At 41.8% G+C, this 22,081-nt stretch overlaps 1 protein-coding gene and 1 long non-coding RNA gene across 2 annotated transcripts; one reads left to right on the top strand and one right to left on the bottom strand.

Annotated features, from left to right (window-relative positions):
• The first annotated feature begins 4,141 nt into the window (after window positions 1-4,141).
• LOC106602999 (uncharacterized) lies at window positions 4,142-6,027 on the top strand. The gene is made up of 3 exons (XR_001328339.2): window positions 4,142-4,352; window positions 4,464-4,587; window positions 4,854-6,027. It is a non-coding gene; the product is annotated as an uncharacterized lncRNA (long non-coding RNA).
• Window positions 6,028-12,438: 6,411 nt separating this feature from the next.
• On the bottom strand, window positions 12,439-14,818 carry gabarapa (GABA(A) receptor-associated protein a). Its single transcript, XM_014195884.2, has 4 exons — window positions 14,548-14,818; window positions 14,057-14,135; window positions 13,855-13,973; window positions 12,439-13,637 (listed from the first exon to the last, which is right to left on the bottom strand). Exons 1-4 carry the CDS (start codon window positions 14,635-14,637, stop codon window positions 13,557-13,559), a joined length of 369 nt encoding a protein of 122 aa, XP_014051359.1. The 5' UTR covers window positions 14,638-14,818; the 3' UTR covers window positions 12,439-13,556.
• Window positions 14,819-22,081: the final 7,263 nt, after the last annotated feature.

Here is a 22,081-nt window from a genome sequence, read left to right as displayed (position 1 = left end):
GCCATTTTGCCACAACTTTGGAAGTATGCTTGGGGTCATTGTCCATTTGGAAGACCCGTTTGCGACCAAGCTTTAACTTCCTGACTGATATCTTGAGATGTTGCTTCAATATATCCACATCATTTTCCTGCCTCATGATGCCATCTATTTTGTGAAGTGCACCAGACCCTGCTGCAGCAAAGCACCCCCACAACATGATGCTGCCACCCCTGTGCTTCACGGTTGGGATGGTGTTCTTTGGCTTGCAAGCCTCCCCCTTTTTCCTCCAAACATTACGATGGTCATTATGGCCAAACAGTTCTATTTTTCTTTCATCAGACCAGAGGACATTTCTCCAAAAAGTACGACCTTTGTCCCCATGTGCAGTTGCAAACTGTAGTCTGGCTTTTTTATGGCCGTTTTGTAGCAGTGGTTTCTTCCTTGCTGAGCGGCCTTTCAGGTTATGTCGATACAGGACTCGTTTAACTGTGGACATAGATACTTTTGTACCTGTTTCCTCCAGCATCTTCACAAGGTCCTTTGCTGTTGTTCTGAGATTGATTCGCACTTTTCGCACCAATGTACGTCATCTCTAAGAGACAGAACGCATCACCTTCCTGAGAGGTATGACGGCTGTGTTGTCCCATGGTGTTTATTCTTGCGTACAATTGTTTGTACAGATGAACGTGGTACCTTCAGGCATTTGAAAATTGCTCCCAAGGATGAACCAGACTTAAGGAGGTCTACAATTCTTTTTCTGAGGTCTTGGCAGATTCTTTTGATTCTCCCATTATGTCAAGCAAAGAGGCACTGAGTTTGGAGGTAGGCCTTGAAATACATCCACAGGTACACATCCAATTGACTCAAATGATGTCAATTAGCCTATCAGAAGCTTCTAAAGCCATGACATCATTTTCTGGAATTTTCCCAGCTGTTTAAAGGCACAGTCAACTTAGTGTATGTTACTTCTGACCCACTGGAATTGTGATACAGTGAATTATAAGTGAAATAATCTGTCTGTAAATAATTGTTGGAAAAATTACTTGTGTCATGCACAAACTAGATGTCCTAACCGACTTGCCAAAACTATAGTTTGTTAAAAAAATTGTAGAGTGGTTGAAAAACGAGTTTTAATGACTCCAACCTAGGTGTATGTAAACTTCAGACTTCAACTGTATGTATATGATTATTGCCTCTAGGGGGAGCTGGGGCAGCAATGGAAAGTGGTATTTCGATCGTGAGGGTCTTGTAGATTTCTTCTTCAATCTTGGTGTAACGGCTGTCTTCGAGTAGAGAGGACCAAAAAGCAGCAGGAATGTGGATGCTCATCTTGAATATTTATTTTAAATAAAGTGATCAACAAAATGAAGACCGACAGATTAACAGGCTATACTACTACAGCAGTGCTAAAGACAACTACCCACAAAATACCAAACCAAACACACACCTCTATATAGGACTCTCAATCAGAGGCAACTAGAAACACCTGCCTCCAATTGAGAGTCCAACACCCAATCCCAAACATAGAAAAACTAAACTAGACAGAACGTAGAAATACATACAAAACACAAACCCTCTGCCACGTCCTGACCAAAACTAATACAATTACTCCCTCTGCTGGTCAGGACGTGACACTTGGAGACTGATTACTGAAAACGAACGTTTCTTCGTCTCATCATTTTAGCCAATTAATTCAGGTATATCATGTGCAAAAGTGAAATATGACTCAAAATGTTGGTTAATTGCATGGTCCAAGAGTTTGGAGATGTTTGAAGGCAATTGCAGGGAGTTTTAATTAGAGGTCGACCAATTATGATTGGTAATAATGACAATTACAACAATACTGAATTAACACTTATTTTAACTTAATATAATAAATAAATAAATAAAATCAATTTAGTCTCAAATAAATAATGAAACATGCTCAATTTGTTTTAAATAATGCAAAAACACAGTGTTGGATAAGAAAGTAAAAGTGCAATATGTGCCATGTAAAAAAGCGAACGTTTAAAGTTCCTTGCTCAGAACATGAGAACATATGAAAGCTGGTGGTTCCTTTTAACATGAGTCTTCGATTAAGAAGTTTTAGGTTGTAGTTATTATTCTAGGTTATTATATTATAGGTTATTATTATAGGTTGTTATTATTATTATTGGACTATTTCTCTCTATACCATTTGTATTTCATGTACCTTTGACTATTGGATGTTCTTATAGGCGCTATAGTATTGCCAGCCTAATCTCAGCAGTTGATAGGCTTGAAGTCATAAACAGCGTTGTGCTTCAAGCATTGCGAAAAGCTGCTGGCAAACGCTAGAAAGTGCTGTTTGAATAAATGCTTACGAGCCTGCTGCTGCCTACCACCACTCAGTCAGACTGCTCTATCAAATATAAAATCATAGACTTAATTATAATATAATAAACACACAGAAATACGAGCCTTAAGTCATTAATATGGTCAAATCCGGAAACAATCATTTCAAAAACAAAACGTGAAATACAGAAGCGTTCCGTATTTTATCGAACGGTGGCAACCCTAAGTCTAAATATTGCTGTTACATTGCACAACCTTCAATGTTATGTCATAATTATGTAAACTTATGGCAAGGTAATTACGGTCTTTGTTAGGAAGAAATGGTCTTAACACAGTTCGCAACGAGCCAGGCGGCCCAAACTGCTGCATATACCCTGACTCTGCTTGCCCTGAACGCAAGAGATGTGACAATTTCCCTAGTTAATATTGCCTGCTGACATGAATTTCTTTTAACTAAATATGCAGGTTTAAAAAAATATACTTGTGTATTGATTTTAAGAAAGGCATTGATGTTTATGTTTAGGTACATTGGTGCAACAATGGTGCTTATTTCGCGAATGCACTTTTGTTAAATCATCACCCGTTTGGCGAAGTAGGCTGTGATTCGATGATAGATTAACAGGCACCACATTGATTATATGCAACGCAGGACAAGCTAGTTAAACTAGTAATATCATCAACCATGTGTAGTTAACTAGTGATTATGTTATGATTTATTGTTTTTTATAAGATAAGCTTAATGCTAGCTAGCAACTTACCTTGGCTCCTTGCTGCACACGGGTAACAGGTGGTCAGCCTGCCACGCAGTCTTCTCATGGATTGCAATGTAATCGGCCATAATCAGCGTCCAAAAATGCCAATTACGGATTGCTATGAAACCTTGAAATCGGCCCTAATTAATCGGCCATGCCGATTAATCGGTCGACCTCTAGTTGTAATGAGTGAAAAACTGGTTGGTATTTTTCCCCATTGTAAGTAATGGACTTTTCCAAGGTTGCTAATGGTTTACATGTAAGAGAAGGGATTAAGATAGGGTCCAAACTTTCTGTACTTTTTTTCAACAAAGTTTTAGATCCAAACTGTTTTATTTTCTATGAACAAAGGCTCAGTTTACTTTAGGTAATATATGTAAATATGTGATTTCCCGATAAAATGTGTTAGTGTTAATATTTGTACGAAAATAGCTTTTAACAGTTCGATAGCTTGACGCTAACCAAATTTAGTTTGGCTAAGCGCTGGTTAGCTCTAGGCTAGTTGATTTCAGTCAATGTTAGCTTACATGTTAGTGGTTAATAATGCAGTGGTTGTAGCATTGTTTTGCATAGGCCTCCAGTAATTTCGAAATTGACACTGATAGTACAGTGAGTTATATATAATGTGAATGTGTAGATGTATGGTGACTCCAGGTTTGGATGAACGGACCAGTGGGATATCCATGACGGGTACCAGGAATGGTGGTAGGATAATCTGAAAGTAATTATCTTTGCACACTAAAGCAGCGTCCAGGCCTCCAGAGTACTCACCCTATTGCCTGCTGTACGGACAGAAGTCGCAGCTATTTATTATCAGCAAGCTGGAGAGGTTACAACAAAATCTGCACACATCACAGTTCTATCAGAAGCTGGGGCAGTCTGGGGCAGTCCCAGCAGTTGTCTTATGTATGGCAAGTTATATTTGCATGATTTAGCATAATTCATTAATCATTACCGGTGGCTCGCACATGTGACTGACCAATACCTCACAAGGCTTTCTCTCTCCAAGTTGAGACCTTGAAACTGAGATACCTCGGTTGTTTCCATAGCAACATTCTGGGCATACTGCCAAGCTGCTTATCAGTGACAGTGAGGATTCCTCCATACACTATCAGTCAGTCACCTGCATGAACCCATCGAATTGGTTAAGAGAAAAGCAGCATTGATTTGATACAAACATAACATTTCCCTCACAGTACTTTGAGATCACTGAAACTCCACCTGATGAAATTTGTCGAACCAGATCAGAACGCCTTCGAGGACCACTTTCAGGCATGGGCTGAGAACGATGTGGAGGCATTTAACCAGGTAAAAATGATTGTCCGCTGTTAATTTATTTTCTGGCCTTCCAAGAGATATATAAGAGATGTGTTTGTAATAATATTAAGTATAATTGCATTTATTTCTATTATCATCAAGTTGAGACTGAACATGGACAAGGCGCCAGGAGAAACAGAAGGAGAGCCACCGGAGGAGAATCAAGGGGACCAAGTGCTTTGACATCCGGGCGAATGACTCGGCTTGGAAGAAAGACGAAAGCAAGGTGAGCCCTCGAAAACCTTGCTGCTCTTTCGCTCCTAGCTGGGGTCACCATCCGTTAAGGTGAACATGAAAATCTCAGATGACAACTATTTGCTTTTGCCTCTTTGTTGTGGTCTACCATTAACATTATTGCATGTCTAAACAAACATTTAAATTAAATCATTCAATAATTGTATTTTTACATACCTGATAAACCTGTAACCTGTGTGTTCGCTTGTTTACGTCTGTCTCCTATCGTGTTCCGTTTACTCTGCTCCTGTTCTCCAGGACCTAGGATTCTGCCTAACACCCAGACATGGATCCATCTGATGTCCTCCATTACCAACCACCCTCCAACTTTTCATTACATCAGCTACTGTTATTGTCATGTTGTCATTATCTGCTAAGAAAGAGCAAGAAAACTATCATACTGGCCACATAATGTGAAATGCACAGATTAGCTAAAAACCCTAGCACTGCAAACACTCAGAACAAAGAGAGCAGCAGCGCCTGGACTTTGCAGTCTCCCTCTTCGAGTCCCCCTTCCAAGACTGACTACCTGTTGAAAACCAGTGACGGGCAGAACCTCCCATCCACACAGCACCCACCACCTCTCTACTCACCTATCTGCCAGAATTCAGTATTTCAGTCATACCTATTCTATCTTTTTGGTCTTTTGCGGTAGCCTACCACTAATATTCTAAATTGCGGAGCGTTTAATAAACCAACCACACTTTCCTGTGATGTTGAGGCTGAGCAAGACCTTCGATAGGCTAGTAGACTATGCGGAAATAATCGTGTAGTTATTCATTGATATAGCCTAGATCGCTTTATATAATCTGGACCGTTGTTTGTTCTAAGTCGAAGCAAACAAGGGCTATCAAATAAAATAAAATGTTATTGGTCACATGCACATGGTTAGCAAATGTTAAAGTGAGTGTAGTGAAATGCTCATGCTTCTAGTTCCGACAGTGCAGTAATATCTAACAAGTAATCTAACAAATTCACAACGACTACCTTATACACACAAATGTAAAGGGATGAATAAGAATATGTACATATAAATATATGGATGAGCGATGGCCATGCGGCATAGGCAAGATGCAGTAGATGGTATAGAATACAGTATATACATATGAGATGAGTAATGTAGGATATGTAAGCATTATTAAAGAGGCATTATTTAAAGTAACTAGTGATACCTTGATTAAATCCATTTATGGATTTAAGTGCCCAGAGATTTGAGTCTGTATGTTGGCAGCAGCCTCTATGTTAGTGATGGCTGTTTAACAGTCTGATGGCCTTGTGATAGAAGATGTTTTTCAGTCCCTCAGTCCCATCTTTGATGCACCTGTACTGTACTGACCTCGCCAACTGGATGATACCAAGGGTGAACAGGCAGTGGCTCAGGTGGTTGTTCTTGATTATCTTTTTGGCCTTCCTGTGACATCGGGTGCTGTAGGAGTCCTGGAGGGCAGGTAGTTTGCCCCCAGTGATGCGTTGTGCAGACCGCACAACCATCTGGAGAGCCTTGCGGTTGAGGGCGATGCAGTTGCCGTACCAGGCGGGGATACAGCCCGACAGGATGCTCTCGATTGTGCATCTGTAAAAATTTGTGAGTGTTTTAGGTGACAAGCCAAATTTCTTGGTAAGCAAATTGGAGTGGGTCTAGGGTATCAGGTAGGGTGGAGGTGATATGATCCTTGACTAGTCTCTCAAAGCACTTCATGATGACAGAAGTGAGTGCTAGTTCAGTTACCATAGCTTTCTTGGGAACAAGAACAATGGTGGCCATCTTGAAGCATGTGGGGACAGTAGACTGGGATAGGAATTGATTGAATATGTCTAAACACAACAGCTGGCTGGTCTGCGCATGCTCTGAGGACGCGGCTAGGGATGCCGTCTGGGCCGGCAGCCTTGCGATGGTTAACACGTTTAAATGTTTTACTCACGTTGGCCACGGAGAAGGAGATCCCACAAGCTTTGGTAGCGGGCCATGTCAGTTGCACTGTATTGTTCTCAAAGCAAGCAAAGAAGTTTAATTTGTCTGGGAGCAAGACGTCGATGTCCGCGACGGGGCTGGTTTTCTTTTTGTAATCCGTGATTGACTGTAGACCCTGCCACATACGTTTCGTGTTTGAGCTGTTAAATTGCAACTCTACTTTGTCTCTATACTGACGCTTTGCTTGTTTGATTGCCTTGCGGAGGGAATAACTACACTGTTTGTATTTGGTCATGTTTCCAGTTGCCTTGCCATGATTGAAAGCAGTGGTTCGCGCTTTCAGTTTTGCGTGAATGCTGCCATCAATCCATGGTTTCTGGTTAGGGAAGGTTTTAATAGTCACAGTGGGTACAACATCTCCGATGCAGTTGCTAATAAACTTGCTCACCGAGTCAGCGTATACATCATTGTTATTGTCTGAGGCTACCCGGAACACATCCCAGTCCACGTGATCGAAGCAATCTTGAAGCGTGGTATACGATTGGTCAGATCAGCGTTGGCTAGACCTGAGCACGGGCGTTTCCTGTTTAGTTTCTGCCTATAGGATTGGTGCAACAAAATGGAGTCATGGTCAGATTTGCCGAAGGGAGGGCGGGGGAGGGCTTTCAATGCATCGCGGAAGTTAGAGTAGCAATGGTTCAGAATGCTACCAGCTCATGTTGCACATTCGATATGCTGATAAAATTTAGGAAGCCTTGTTCTCAGATTAGCTTTGTTAAAATCCCCAGCTACAATAAATGCAGCCAGTTTACATAGAGTCCAGTGAAGTTCTTTCAGGGCCGTCAAGGTATCTGCTTGGGGTGGGATATACACGGCTGTGACTATAATTGAAGAGAATTCTCTTGGGAGATAATGCGGTCGGCATTTGATTGTAAGGAATTCTAGGTCAGGTGAACAAAATAACTTGAGTTCCTGTATGTTGTTATGATTACACCATGAGTCATTAATCATACAACCCCACCTTTTACAACCCCACCTTTTTTCTTAGCAGAGAGATGTTTGTTTCTGTCGGCACGATGCACGAAGAAACCGAGTGGCTGTACCGACTCTGAGAACATATCCCGAGTGAGCCATGTTTCCGTGAAACAGAGAATGTTAAAATCTCTGATGTCTCTCTGGAAGGCAACTCGTGCCCTAATTTCGTCCACCTTGTTGTCTAGAGATTGGACATTGGCGAGTAATATGCTCGGAAGCGGTGGATGGTGTGCTCGCCTTCTAAGTCTGACCAGTAGGCCGCTCCATCTGCCTCTCCTGCGGCGACAGCGTTGTTTTGGGTCAGCCTCTGGGATTAGATCCCATGTCCAGGGTGGAGGTTCAAACAAAGGATCCGCTTCGGGAAAGTCGTATTCCTGGTCGTAATGTTGGTAAGTTGACGTCGCTTTTTTATCCAATAGTTCTTCCCAGCTGTAATAACACTTGAGATTTTCTGGTCTAACAATGTAAGAAATAACATAATAAACACTAATTACTGCATAGTTTCTTAAGGAACTGAAGCGAGGCGACCATCTCTGTCGGCGCCATCTTGCTAAACAGACACTTAAACTAACACTTGACACGCAACACATGTAGACGTTTTTAAGGCGTTGTCGTGTCTCTGACTGATTCGATTATGTGACAGGCTATTTTATCAAATCAATTACCTAACGTTTCATTGATTACGTGATTGAATTAAACCATGCAACAATTAACTTGTTAATAACCTGGGGCACCACAGACGTGTGTTTATAGAGCTGCTGTCTTCCGAATAAACTCTTAAAGATCTGAAGATCTTTTATATCAATAGCAGTCAATTATTAATTGTCACCTTATTCAATCTCATCTGAACGTCGTAAAATTCTTGGTTATCTTCACGAACCCTGGCTAACAAGTTGAATCAGCAATACAATAATTGGCTTATTTATTTATTTATTAAATACCTAAATAATCACAGAGAATTACACATACACAGGATAGATCATACATCGATTACTAATCATGTTATTAAAGAAAAAGTCCCTAGCGGACGAAACCGATATGACGGCTGGTTAAACAAAGAAAAAGGGTTGGGTTTGAATCAAAGAGCGGGAAGACTGAGGGACGAAGGAGATTGGGTCTCTATCGGACCTTGAAAAGCTATGCTACTGTAAATACAGAATCTTATGCATTCTATCTAATAACCGCCTATTCGGAAAAGGAAAATGCAAGATATATATTTACACTGATCTGCGCTTCAATAGATGGGTCGAAGATGGAAGACTGGTTTTCCCAGCAGAGATTGCCCTTGTCCTTTGTAGAATCTGTCTGGTCGTAGTGTTGTAGGGCAGATACGTTGTACCCTGTCATTCTTATTAGGAGATTGTCTGTTCTTTCCTAGGCCACGTACATTTACAGCTGCAGCTGATAACTCAACTTCTAGGATGTATCACTTCTTCTTTAGTGAATAAGAGTTCAAAGTTCATACCATTTTGCCATAATCAGCTTGTGCTGAATTCTGGCTGGTCTAGAAGAAATTCATCCTTCCAGCATGGTGATCGTCACCTCCACGTTGAAATTAGCCCTTTTAAACGTATGGACACCAGTCCTCACGTCGTCGGGAACTAAGGTTGACTTCCGTCAACGGGCTTTTGTGTTGGGGGAGAGAAGGGTGTGTTTCATAGTTCTCAACCAATATATGTTCACTTGGGCATGGCCACTGAGTGAGCATCGTTTACTTATGAAAACAATTCTCTCATTTAGAAGCTAAAATTACATTTAATATTTTCACAAATACTTTCATATTTAAACATTTAAATTGCACAACAAATCCATGTGAATCTGATAACTAGAATGTGTAGACTTTCCAAGATACAATTTAAGTCATCCTATCCTCAGATATAATGTTCCAGACACCAACTGATCTGACATCATATTCTTTAAGTACCAACGGACACTTTAAACTGTTTGGATTACAGAAATATTGTACCTTTCCCCAACCTTTTGATATTACCATACTCTTTCTATGTTAACAAAGGGCTTTCCAAGAGTCCATTCGGTAGGGTGGAGAGAAAAGGGGGAAAGGTATTTATGGGGGTCATGAACCTCATACAACAGGGCAATGTCATGACAGCGTTCATGTTAAGATCTTTCATAATAATAAACTTAGAAGCGACGTGAACGTGTCGGCAGTTTGAAGCATTAGAAAAACACTTGTCTCCATTGACAGTCCATGTTAATTCATGGCGGTATTTTATGGCGCAAAGAAGAAGTTAGGTGACTTGGTGGGAGGTATCAGTAGCTTCACACAGCTTAATTCTGGCACTTATCATCCCCCATATCAGCGCAAAGCAATATACAGGTCTTTCCCAAGTTGCGTTGCACACAGCACCTGCACCCTCTGAGCTGAAGAAACACAAACATCACAAGTACACTTCAGGTTACCTTAACAGCATCATATGCTTTTTGCCAGTCTCTATTTAATTTTTTATTTAACTAGGCAAGTCAGTTAAGAACAAATTCTTAATTTCAATGACAGCCTAGGAACAGTGGATTAACTGCCTTGTTCAGGGGCAGAATGACAGATTTTTACCTTGTCATCTCAGGGATTTGATCTTGCAACCTTTTGGTTACTACTCCAACACTCTAACCACTAGGCTACCTGCCACCCCTATAGCAAGGGTTAGGCCTATGTCCTCACATACTCTCACAATTTGAGCCCTGCTTTTAACCATAATACATCTCCACAGAAATGTATAGCCTAAGGATTGCATGGTGACAGTAATTGTGTCTGTTGAAGTCTGGAGAAAAAAACGAGGTCAAATCATAACATCAGTGATTTTCAGGTCAGAAAACGATGCCAAGGTTTCTGAATTGGAATTCTGAGTTGGATGACAGTTCAAAACAACAACAAAAATCCCAGTCTGAGCTTGTTTATTTCCGAGTTTCCAGTTGTCATGAACGCACTGAAGTCGGAAGTCAGAGATTGCCGAGTTCCGAGTTGTTTTGAATGCGCCACAAGAGACCTAGGCTACCTCTTATTTCTGAAAAGGGCTACCTCCAACAAAGAGGCCTTGTGTCTGTATTGATGTGAGAAATAGGCATCTACACAGTAATGGTGGCAGGCTATGATATCAACTAGCCTAATAATTTTTGTATTGAGGTAATATGCCTATTTTTGCTAAATCGACGAATGAAATTGATTAGATTACTCTGGCAAATAAAAATATTTTTTACAAAATCATGTACATGTAGACGTTTATAAGGCATTCATGGTGAGCTCTTTAATAATAAATTAAAAAGAGACACTTAAACTAAAATGTGATGCATTTATGTTAAGATCTTTCATAATAAAAAACTTACAAGCGACGTGAACTCGTCGGCAGTTTGAAGCGTTATAAAAACACTTGTCTCCATTGACAGTCCATGTTAATTCATGGTGGTATTTTATGGCGCTAGAAAGATGTTAGGTGACTTGGTGGGAGTTATCAGTAGCTTCACAAGGCTTAATTTTGGCACATATCACCCCCCACATAAGCGCAAAGCAATATACAGGTCTTTCCCAAGTTGCGTTGCACGCAGCGCCTGCTCCTTCTGATCTGAAGAAACACAAATAAACATCACAAGTCCACTTCAGGTTACCTTAACAACTCAACAGCACCCATCTTTTTCACCCAACCTGAAACCACCCATGGACCAGCCAAAAGGCCTGGTTCCACCCTCAATGCAAGGCTCGGGCTCCTCACACCTTCTACCCCTTCCATTTCACCTACAGAACTCAAACTGGTGTCAGGCTCACTCTGAACTTGACACCAATCTTCCTCGACATACCCTCTCCCTTGTTATTGCTAGTTATTGCTAGTCTCCCTCAGTCCTTTCAACCTCCTCTCTCTTTCCCTCCAATCCTCCCATAACCAATTACCCAACTCCTGAAAATATTAAACTTTTCAAAAAACGATTTAACAAAACAAATGTAGGGATCTGGCAGTTCTTGGGGTATGGTCTTCCACAGCTAGATGATAGGCAGTTCAGAAAGGTAGTACTGTATCTTGAGAGAAGGGAGCATAGACTAGACTTGGTTGGTGTGTTTGTTCAGCTATTACATTCCACTCTGTAGAAATATAATTAATTGAATGGGCATCGCCATTCAAGTCAATGATGGAATAAGGGGTGGACTGGCAGCCATTTTGAGTGCACCCATGCCAGGTAGAAAAAGCTAGGTTGAAGATGACAACCTAGAGTATAAGCAGGAAGTGTACCCTTCAATCTGTGCTGTGATTTGTTGAGTCAACTCAACTGACATTACAAATAATACATTCCATGAGCATCAGTTGATAGAACATTCCAAAATACCATGGAAATGATTGCATCAGAATACCAGGCAGGCAGCCATTGCGAGTGTACTCGTGACTTTACCAGTCAAATTGCCAGGGTTAGAGCTTCCAAGCCCATTCTATTCCTGCCATTTTCCAAAGAGACTGGCCTTTTGGCAATCTTGAAATATGAACATTCTATCATTAATGAGCTTGAAGAGATCAGAAGATTTTATCCTGATTCGATAACCCTCACAGCTATCATCCAATCACAATGTTTATTCAAATTTGACTGATGGGAAAACATTCTTAACTTAATTCATACATGCTCCTACTGGGGTGTGCCAATAGCTTTTTGGTCTCTCAATGGCCAATACATAGCATCAGCAATCCAGGGTTTATATACATCATTGCCTGCTACCCTTTGATAGGCTACAACTGTCTTAGCTCATCATTTTAAAAAACTACAGATATATTGTAGGCAATCAATAACTATTTGCACGTGAACATTTAATTTGCTTCATTGTTTACTGTTCACGGCTGCATGGTAAAAATTATTAAAACACTACAACTAGACCAAAGATTGAGCAAACAAACATAGGGCCAGTTTCCTGGACAGATAAATAATACATTTATTCAACTTTTATAGCACTATTCATTACATAAAGAATCTCAATGGGCTTTAAAGCTAAACAAAAATGCATGCAATTTAAAAAAACATTAAAACATCATAGGATGGACAATCATTAGAAAGTTAATGGCTTGAGTGGTCATCTGAGGGAGGTGGTCACGCAGGGAGAGAAAGAAACAGGTCTGGCTTTCAGGCTAACATATCCTTCATATCACCAAAATATCCTTCATTTGGTCTATGCAGCTACAGTAAGATGAATCACCAAAACTGTCCACTGAAATGTTTGGGTGCAATGTCAATGCATACTGGATACATAAATGCATAGGTCTAAAATCTAATCTTTCAAGTAAACTAAAAAAGATGATTGCTAGCAACAGTAATCGGGTAGATTAAGGGCCTGTTTCTCAGACATAGACTAAGCCTATTTCTAGACTAAAACATATGTTCAATGGAGAATATCTATGGAAACGTAGTTTTTAGTCCTGAACAAGGATTGAATTGTGTCCAGGAAACTATCCCTAAGCCATTTGGAAGGTGAAACGAACAGACATAAAAATGTGCTGTGGATAACAACTATGACAGGAGAATACAGATGGAGATTTGGTAGTCTGAATGTTAAAGCTAGAATCCTTAGTTGTAACATCAGTTTTGGGAATAATAAATGTATTATATATATACACACCCCTTCATTCTTGAAAAATATAACTTATAAATGCCTCATGAGCTTAGTTCAACTGTCGAACCCAAAATAGAAGCTTGGTAAACAATGTAAAAAAAAAAAAACACTGTATAGCCTCAATATTGTTAAAACTATAATTTTGATATCATGCATGGTCAGTCCTTGCATCAATAGCTCGGTCTATGAATTTGAGAGTGGTTACATTTCTACAGGTCCATCCCAACGCTTTTTACCAAAACAGAGGCGGGATGAGTCGCTTTGTTATTGTTTCAATTAAGGATTTTAGCTTTACAAGGGGCAAGAGGGTTTGAAAGTGCATTAAAATATTAATATCTGGTGGCAACTAAATTGCTTTTATTTATGTTTGTGATGATGCAGAGTCAATCAGACTGCAGATGTGCTGAAAGGTGGTTAGCTAGACTTTCGTTTGGCTGTCTCCGTAGACACTCTCATCACTGTAGGCAATGTAAAGAAAGAAGTCCTCTTCGTGGTGTTCCTATTACAGAGAGATTGAACATTTGGTTAATCAGGAATGTGTTTGAGACAACATAGAAAATCAAGGAACATTTCAGGATAAGTAGGATAGACCAGATGTAGGATGTCAGAAAGGCTGGAATTCCTGATTAATCAGGAGGAAATACCACAGCACCATGCATAATGTATAAGAGGGAATAAAAAAAATGAAGCCCTGCCTGGATAAATAGGCTCAGTACCTGGTAAAGTAGTCCCATGGTGGCTGAGGTGGGAGGAATGACATTGTTGACAAAGAAGAAAAGGGCGTCCTCTGCCCGCAGGTGAATCCTCTTCCTTATCAGGAAGTAGAACTGTCCCACTTAAGAAATAAGAAAATACGTTAATTCAGATCAAAATGTGGAAATAGACCCAACACAATTCGATACATGTCCTGTATCTCACCTGTAAGATCTGAGGGTACAAGATATTTCTTCTTGTCCAAATCACCAATTCTGGCTTTGGGGGCTTTCTCCACTATCACCTGCAAATTAAATAAATGCCCCAGGCAGTCAGATAACTAAAAATGTATTTATGAAATGCTTACCGATTCTCAAAGCAACACGTTATATATATATATATATATTGATAGTGTCAAAAATATGTCAATTTAGCAAATTAGCTAACAACTAACGTTAGTTAGCTACCTAGGAATGTAGCGTTAGCTAGCTGGCTAGAATGACAGTGTAAAACGTTCAATCAAAACAATCTGTGACCAATTAATTTGAAATTTTTTTCCAAAGGTAGAACCATATATGTTACGGTTGTAGCTAGTACTAACAATGTCAATGTCCTGAAGTTCCTCTCTTTGTTATTGTGTTGTGTGTGGGTTACAGCCGACAAGCTAAGCGGTTAGCATTTCGCAAGCATTGGCTAGCTAGTTAGCAGAAACTCACTGGCACTCTATCTGGGTACTTCTTCCTGATCTTTTCCCCCTCCGATCTTCTCTTCTCAAATGGGTGCTCCTCTTTATACAGGAATTTCATTGTCACGGTTTAAGATTCCTCCAAACTCTAAATTTGGATGACAGTTCAAGCTAGCCTATGCCTGCCCTTTGTATGGTAGCAAAATTATGCAATTCTATAAAATCTGATAGCCTTGTTGCTAATGCTAATTTCGTGACGTTGAACGTTATGACGCGAAGGGATAGAACAATGACGTATCTAGGTTAAACATGGGATTAAAAAAATCTGGGAACTCGGAAAAAGAATGTATTACATTTATATAGCGCTTTTCATAAAATCTAAAAGCACTTAAAACTCAAAACAAACAATACATCATGAAGGGTCAACGTAGCCTAGTGGTTAGAGCGTTGGACTAGTAACCGAAAGGTTGCAAGATCGAATCCCTGAGCTAACAATGTACAAATCTGTCGTTCTGCCCCTGAACAAGGCAGTTAACCCACCGTTCCTAGTTAAATAAAGGTTTAAAAAAATAACCTTACTCCTGTATATACAGAAATGTTACCAAATAATTCTAAATAGGCTACTATACCAGAAAGCATTATTTGGCCACAGAAGCATTATTGGCTTATAACTCACCGAGGATATTACGGCCGATGTTCTCCGCCGGTGCCAATAAAATAGTTGAGTGGACAGTAGCCCAAATTGAGCATTTTGATAGGTAAATGACAGATTGGAGTCTTTTCATTGTGCTCTATTTACAGCAATATCCATTTCCTTCCCAAACAGTTTTTCCGCGATTGTATTTTTAAATATTGCGATATGCCTGGCTGGGTCTCTGCTTTTCACTGACAGTCACAATTTAACAATCATATATTGGGTATTTGCAGCGCGCACTGCCCAAATTGCGAGCCCTTCCGAATGTAGGCTATACGATTTGGTGAGTGTGCATGTTCACTGTCTTTATCATTGGGTCAGTACCACTTTTGTTTGTTTTTGGACAATCATTTCCTCCTCCAGGTTAATTGACGTCATATTGTATTTGTGTCTCCCCTTTTCGTAGGTCAATTATATGGATCAGACAACAGTTTGTATTGATCTGTTTGTCAGTGTCAGCAGAGTAGGCTACCCTGTAATTTTTGTAGTTAAAAAAAAAAAAAAGGTGCGTGGCCGCACTTGGGTGTCCCGTACCGGTAAGTAATTCAATCTACTGTCACCCCTGGATAACGTTGAGTTTTAATTGCATGTATCAGTCGTTTTAAACCACGGGTTTGCAGATTGACTCACTTTTTGGCTTGGCTAGCTAGCTGGAGCGCGTGCTACGGGTGTGTGTTGCTGTGGTGACCAGTGAGCTGAGATAAGGCAGGGCTTTACCTAGCAAAGACTTCAAATTTCAAATCAAATCAAATTTATTTTTATATAGCCCTTCGTACATCAGCTGATATTCTCAAAGTGCTGTACAGAAACCCAGCCTAAAACCCCAAACAGCAAGCAAAGCATGTGAAAGAAGCACGGTGGCTAGGAAAAACTCCCTAGGAAAAACTCCCTAGAAAGGCCAAAAACCTAGGAAGAAACCTAGAGAGGAACCAGGCTATGAGGGGTGGCCAGTCCTCTTCTGGCTGTGCAGGGTGGATATTATAACAGAACATGGTCAAAATGTTAAAATGTTAAAATGTTCATAAATGACCAGCATGGTCAAATAATAATAATCATAGTAGTTGTCGAGGGTGCAACAAGCACGTCCGGTGAACAGGTCAGGGTTCCATAGCCGCAGGCAGAACAGTTGAAACTGGAGCAGCAGCACGGCCAGGTGGACTGGGGACAGCAAGGAGTCATCATACCAGGTAGTCCTGAGGCATGGTCCTAGGGCTCAGGTCCTCCGAGAGAAAGACGAAAGAGAAAGAGAGAATTAGAGAGAGCATATTTAAATACACACAGGACACCGGATAAGACAAGAGAAATACTCCAGATGTAACAGACTGACCCTAGCCCCCCGACACATAAACTACTGCAGCATAAATACTGGAGGCTGAGACAGGAGGGATCAGAAGACACTGTGGCCCCATCCGATGATACCCCCGGACAGGGCCAAACAGGCAGGATATAACCCCACCCACTTTGCCAAAGCACAGCCCCCACACCACTAGAGGGATGTCTCCAACCACCAACTTACCGTCCTAAGACAAGGCCGAGTATAGCCCACAACGATCTCCGCCATGGCACAACCCAAGGGGGGGGGGCGCCAACCCAGACAGGAAGACCACGTCAGTGACTCAACCCACTCAAGTGGGTTGACTTATAGATGACCTGGAGCCAGTGGGTTTGGCAACGAATATGTAGTGAGGGCCAGCCAATGAGCGCATACAGATCGCAATGGTGGGTAGTATATGGGGCTTTGGTGACAAAACGGATGGCAATGTTATAGACTACATCTAATTTGCTGAGTAGAGTGTTGGAGGCTATTTTGTAAATGACATCGCCGAAGTCAAGGATCGGTAGGATAGTCAGTTCTACGAGGGTATGTTTGGCAGCATGAGTGAAGGAGGCTTTGTTGCAAAATAGGAAGCCAATTCTAGATTTAATTTTGGATTGGAGATGCTTAATGTGAGTCTGGAAGGAGAGTTTACAGTCTAGTCTAGATATTTGTAGTTGTCCACATATTCTAAGTCAGAACCGTCCAGAGTAGTGATGCTAGTTGGGCGGGTAGCAAATCGGTTGAAGAGCATGCATTTAGTTTTACTAGCATTTAAAAGCAGTTGGAGGCCACTGAAGGAATGTTGTATGGCATTAAAGCTCGTTTGGAGTTTTGTTAACACAGTGTCCAAAGAAGGGCCAGATGTATACAGAATGGTGTCGTCTGCGTAGAGGTGGATCAGAGAATCACCAGCCGCAAGAGCGACATCATTGATGTATACAGAGAAAAGAGTCGGCCTGAGAATTGAACCCTGTGGCACCCCCATAGAGACTGCCAGAGGTCCGGACAACAGGCCCTCCGATTTGACACACTGAATTCTGAGAAGTAGTTGGTTTCTCAAATGACTGCCTCGCCTGGTTTACCAAGGCTATTGAGTCTGCCGATAAGAATGCAGTGATTGACAGAGTCGAAAGCCTTGGCCAGGTTGACGTCGACGGCTGCACAGTACTGTCTTTTATCAATGGTGGTTACGATATCGTTTAGGACCATGAGCGTGGCTGAGGTGCCCCCGTGACCAGCTAGGAAACCATAGTGCATAGAGGAGAAGGTACGTTGGGATTTGAAATGGTCGGTGATCTGTGTGTTAACTTGGCTTTTGAAGAGTTTAGAAAGGCAGGGCAGGATGGCTATAGATCCACAATTTTAGAAAGAGAGGGTCCAGATTGTCTAGCCCAGCTGATTTGTAGGGATCCAGATTTTGCAGCTCTTTCAGAACATCAGCTGTCTGGATTTGGGTGAAGGAAAAGCACGGGGGGTGGGGGGTGCTGGCTTGGGCAAGTTGCTGCAGGGGGTGCAGAGCTGTTGGCCGGGGTAGGGGTAGCCAGGTGGAAAGCATGGCCAGCCGTAGAAAAATACTTATTGAAATTCTCAATTATCATAGATTTTTTGGTGGTGACAGTGCAGTGGGCAGCTGGGAGGAGATGCGCTTGTTCTCCATGGACTTTACAGTGTCCCAAAACTTTTTGTAATTAGTGCTACAGGATGCAAATTTCTTTTTGAAAAAGCTAGCCTTAGCTTTCCTAACTAACTGTGTATATTGGTTCCTGACTTCCCTGAAAAGTTGCTTGTCGCGGGGGCTATTTGATGCTAATGCAGAACGCCACAGGATGTTTTTGTGCTGGTCTAATCAGGCTAGGATTGTCATTTTGGCAATTTCATTCAATTTACTTTAGGGAAAGCGTAGCTTCCGCTAGCCTTATGGACAAGCCGCCAATGCCTTTCAATGTGGCATAAAGTCTAGATGTTTCCATCCAATTGTCAAACAATCACTTAAAAAGGAGCTCCTGGAGGCTAGCAGCATCCAAATCCTGACAGTGCACTGTGCACCTGCGATTTGATGAATGGAAATAGACAGTTACAAAACACATACATGTATTATAATGAAATTCTGCGATTGTCATTAGGCCTACACATGTAGCCTGAATTGATGCATCCACTGTTGTCTACCCGCGCCTCGGTCTCCGCCTTGACAAAATGTGTTCTCCTCAAACCACAACAAAATTGGGAGCATATACAGCCCAGTTTCTGGTCAATTCTCAAATTTTTCATGAGACTTACATGCAGTAATGTTAAATAATGGTGTAGTCTATAGTTTTTGGGGGTATGATGTGAAAAATCACGTTTTACTGGTACAGCTTACCCCCACTATTTATTTTACCAGGTCGCCATACCGGACCGCCTTACTTTCACCCGTTATCAAAAACAAAAGAGCTGATTAAAATAACAATTAAAACCCCCTAAAAATAATTATGTACAAATGTACAGGAGATCGGTGCCTAGGCTGCTCTGACTTTAGTGCGTTCAAGACAATGGTGAACTCTGGGGGGGTTGGGGGGTGGGGGGAACGAGCCCGACTGGGAAAAATCTTTTGAAAGGTCGTCCAACTTGGAATTCCACGTTGGTAATCCAGCATCTTTCTTGAGCACCAAATTTCTGACATGAGATCACAGACGTCATGATTTGACTTTTTTTTTTTTTTTTAAAGTTCCTACAGTAGTTGTTTTGAACTTGGCAAGAGTACCACAGTGTGAGTTATAATACCCATCAAACCTAGCAGTCAAACAACGTAATGGTTCTAATTGTTTTTTTACCATACATTTTTCCCATAGGGGATTTTAGAAACACTTAATTTAAAGGGCTGTTTCCAATGTAGTCTTACTCTGGCATGACATAAGTGTCAATCTCTCTAGGACAAGGTGACTTATCAATATATTTGACTGCATTTACTCCCCCAAAATGAAATGCTAATTAGCTGCTGATGTGGCTGTCAAAGAACTACAAATCAATTTTTATTTGTCACATACATATTTAGCAAACGTTATTGCAGGTGTTGCGAAATGCTTGTGTTTCTAGCTCCAACAGTGCAGTAATATCTAACAATTCACAATCTAAAAGTAAAAGAATGGAATTAAGGAATATATAAATATTAGGATGAGCAATATCGGAGTGGCATAGACTAAAATACGGTAGAATAGAATACAGTATATACATGAGATAAGTAAAGCAAAAATATGTAAACATTATTAGTGACTAGTGTTCCATTTTTGAAGTGGCCAGTGATTTCAAGTCTATGTATATGGGGCAGCAGCCTCTAAGGTGCAGGGTTACGTAACCGGGTGGAAGCAGCCAAGTGATAGCTATTTCACAGTCTGATGGCCTTGCGATAGAAGCTGTTTTTCCAGTCTCTCGGTCGCAGCTTTGATGCACCTGTACTGACCTCGCCTTCTGGATGATAGCGGGGTGAACAGGCAGTGGCTCGGGTGGTTGTTGATGATCTTTTTGGCCTTCCTGTGACATCGGGTGCTGTAGGTGTCCTGGAGGGCAGGTAGTTTTCCCCCGGTGATACGTTGTGCAGACCTCACTACCCTCTGGAGAGCCTTAGGGTTGTGGGTGGAGCAGTTTCCGTATCAGGCGGTGATACAGCCCGACAGGATGCTCTCGATTTACAGATGCAAAGTTTGAGTGTTTTTTGTGACAAGCCAAATTTCCACCCAAGGCGCTGTTGCGCCTTCTTCACCACGCTGTCTGTGTGGACCATTTCAGTTTGTCAGTGACGTGTATGCTGAGGAACTTAAAACTATCCACCTTCTCCACTACTGTCCCGTCAATGTGGATAGGGGGGTGCTCCCTCTGCTGTTTCCTGAAGTCCACGATCATCTCCTTTGTTTTGTAGACGTTGAATGTGAGGTTATTTTCCTGACACCACACTCCGAGGGCCCTCACCTCCTCCCTGTAGGCCATCTCGTCGTTGTTGGTCATCAAGCCTACCACTGTAGTGTAGTCTGCAAACTTGATGATTGAGTTGGAGGCGTGCATGGCCACGCAGTCATGGGTGAACAGGGAGTACTGGAGAGGGCTTGAGCACCCACGCGTGTGGCCCGTGTTGAGGATTAGAGAAGTGGAGGTGTTGTTTCCTACCTTCACTTTCTGGGGGTGGCCCGTCAGGAAGTCCAGGCCCCAGTTGCACAGGGCCGTGTTCAGACCCAGGGCCCCAAAATGTAATTTTGATCTTGGAAGGTACTATGGTGTTGAAGGCTGAGCTATAGTCAATTAACAGCATTCTTACATAGGTATTCCTCTTGTCCAGATGGGATAGGGCAGTGCAATGGCATCGTCTGTGGATCTATTGGGGCGGTAAGCAAGTTGAAGCGGGTCTAGGGTGTCAGGTAAGGTAGAGGTGATATGATCCTGAAGTAGCCTCTCAAAGCATTCATGATGACAGGAGTGCTACGGGGCAATAGTCATTTAGTTCAGTTACCTTAGCTTTCTTGGGAACAGGAACAATGGTGGACATCCTGAAGCAAGTGAGGACAGCAGACTGGGATAGGGAGAGATTGAATATGTCCGTACACACTCCAGCCAGCTGGTCTGCGCATGCTCTGAGGATGCGGCTAGGGATGCCGTCAGCCTTGCAAGGGTTAACACGCTTAAATGTCTTACTCATATCGGCCACAGAGAAGGCGAGCCCACAGTCCTAGGTAGCAGGCCGCGTCGGTGGCACTGTGTTATCCTCAAAGCAGGCGAAGGTGTTTAACTTGCCCAGAAACAAGACGTCGGTGTCTGCAACTTGGCTGGTTTTCCCTTTGTAGTCCGTGATTGTCTGTCACATACGTCTCATGTTTGAGCCGTTGAATTGCGACTCCACTTTGTGTCTGTACTGACGTTTTACACTGTTTATCATCAGCCATATTCCCAGTCACCTTGCCTTGGTTAAATGCAGTGGTTCGCACTTTCAGTTTTGCACGAATGCTGACATCTATCCACAGTTTCTGGTCAAGGTAGGTTTTAATAGTCACAATGGGTACAACATCCCTTACACTTCCTGATAAAACTCAGTCACCGTATTCGTGTATTCGTCGATGTTATTCTCAGAGGCTACCTGGAACATATCCCAGTCCGTGTGAACAAAACAATCTTGAAGCGTGGATTCCGATTGGTCAAACTAGCATTGAATAGACCTTAGCACGGGTACTTCCCGAGTTTCAGCCTATAGGAAGGGAGGAGCAAAATGGTGTCGTGATCAGATTTGCCGAAGGGAGGGCGGGAGAGGGCCTTGTAGGCATTTCAAAAAGCTGAGTAGCAGTGGTATAATTTGTTCTCAGAGCCAGTGCTACAGTGAATGTGTTGATAGAACTTTGGTAGCGTTTTCCTCAAGTTTTCTTTGTTAAAAATCACCAGATACAATAAATGCGTCCTCAGGATATGTGGTTTCCAGTTTGCTTAAAGTCCAGTGAAGTTCTTTGAGGGCCATCATGGTATCGGCTTGAGGGAGAATATACACGGCTGTGATTATAACCGAAGGGAATTCTCTTGGCAGGAAATACGGTCGGCATT

Source organism: Salmo salar, chromosome ssa04, assembly GCF_905237065.1.
Source record: "Salmo salar chromosome ssa04, Ssal_v3.1, whole genome shotgun sequence".
In the NCBI taxonomy this organism is placed as follows: domain Eukaryota; kingdom Metazoa; phylum Chordata; class Actinopteri; order Salmoniformes; family Salmonidae; genus Salmo; species Salmo salar.
This window is presented reverse-complemented; position numbering and strand designations above follow the sequence as displayed.

Coding starts and splice junctions, on each gene's coding strand:
- gabarapa (XM_014195884.2), bottom strand. CDS start 14,637: ATGAAATTCCTGTATAAAGAGGAGCACCCATTTGAGAAGAGAAGATCG. Junction 14,136..14,547: donor AGTACCCAGATAGAGTGCCA/GTGAGTTTCTGC, acceptor TTTAATTTGCAG/GTGATAGTGGAGAAAGCCCC. Junction 13,974..14,056: donor TGTACCCTCAGATCTTACAG/GTGAGATACAGG, acceptor TTATTTCTTAAG/TGGGACAGTTCTACTTCCTG.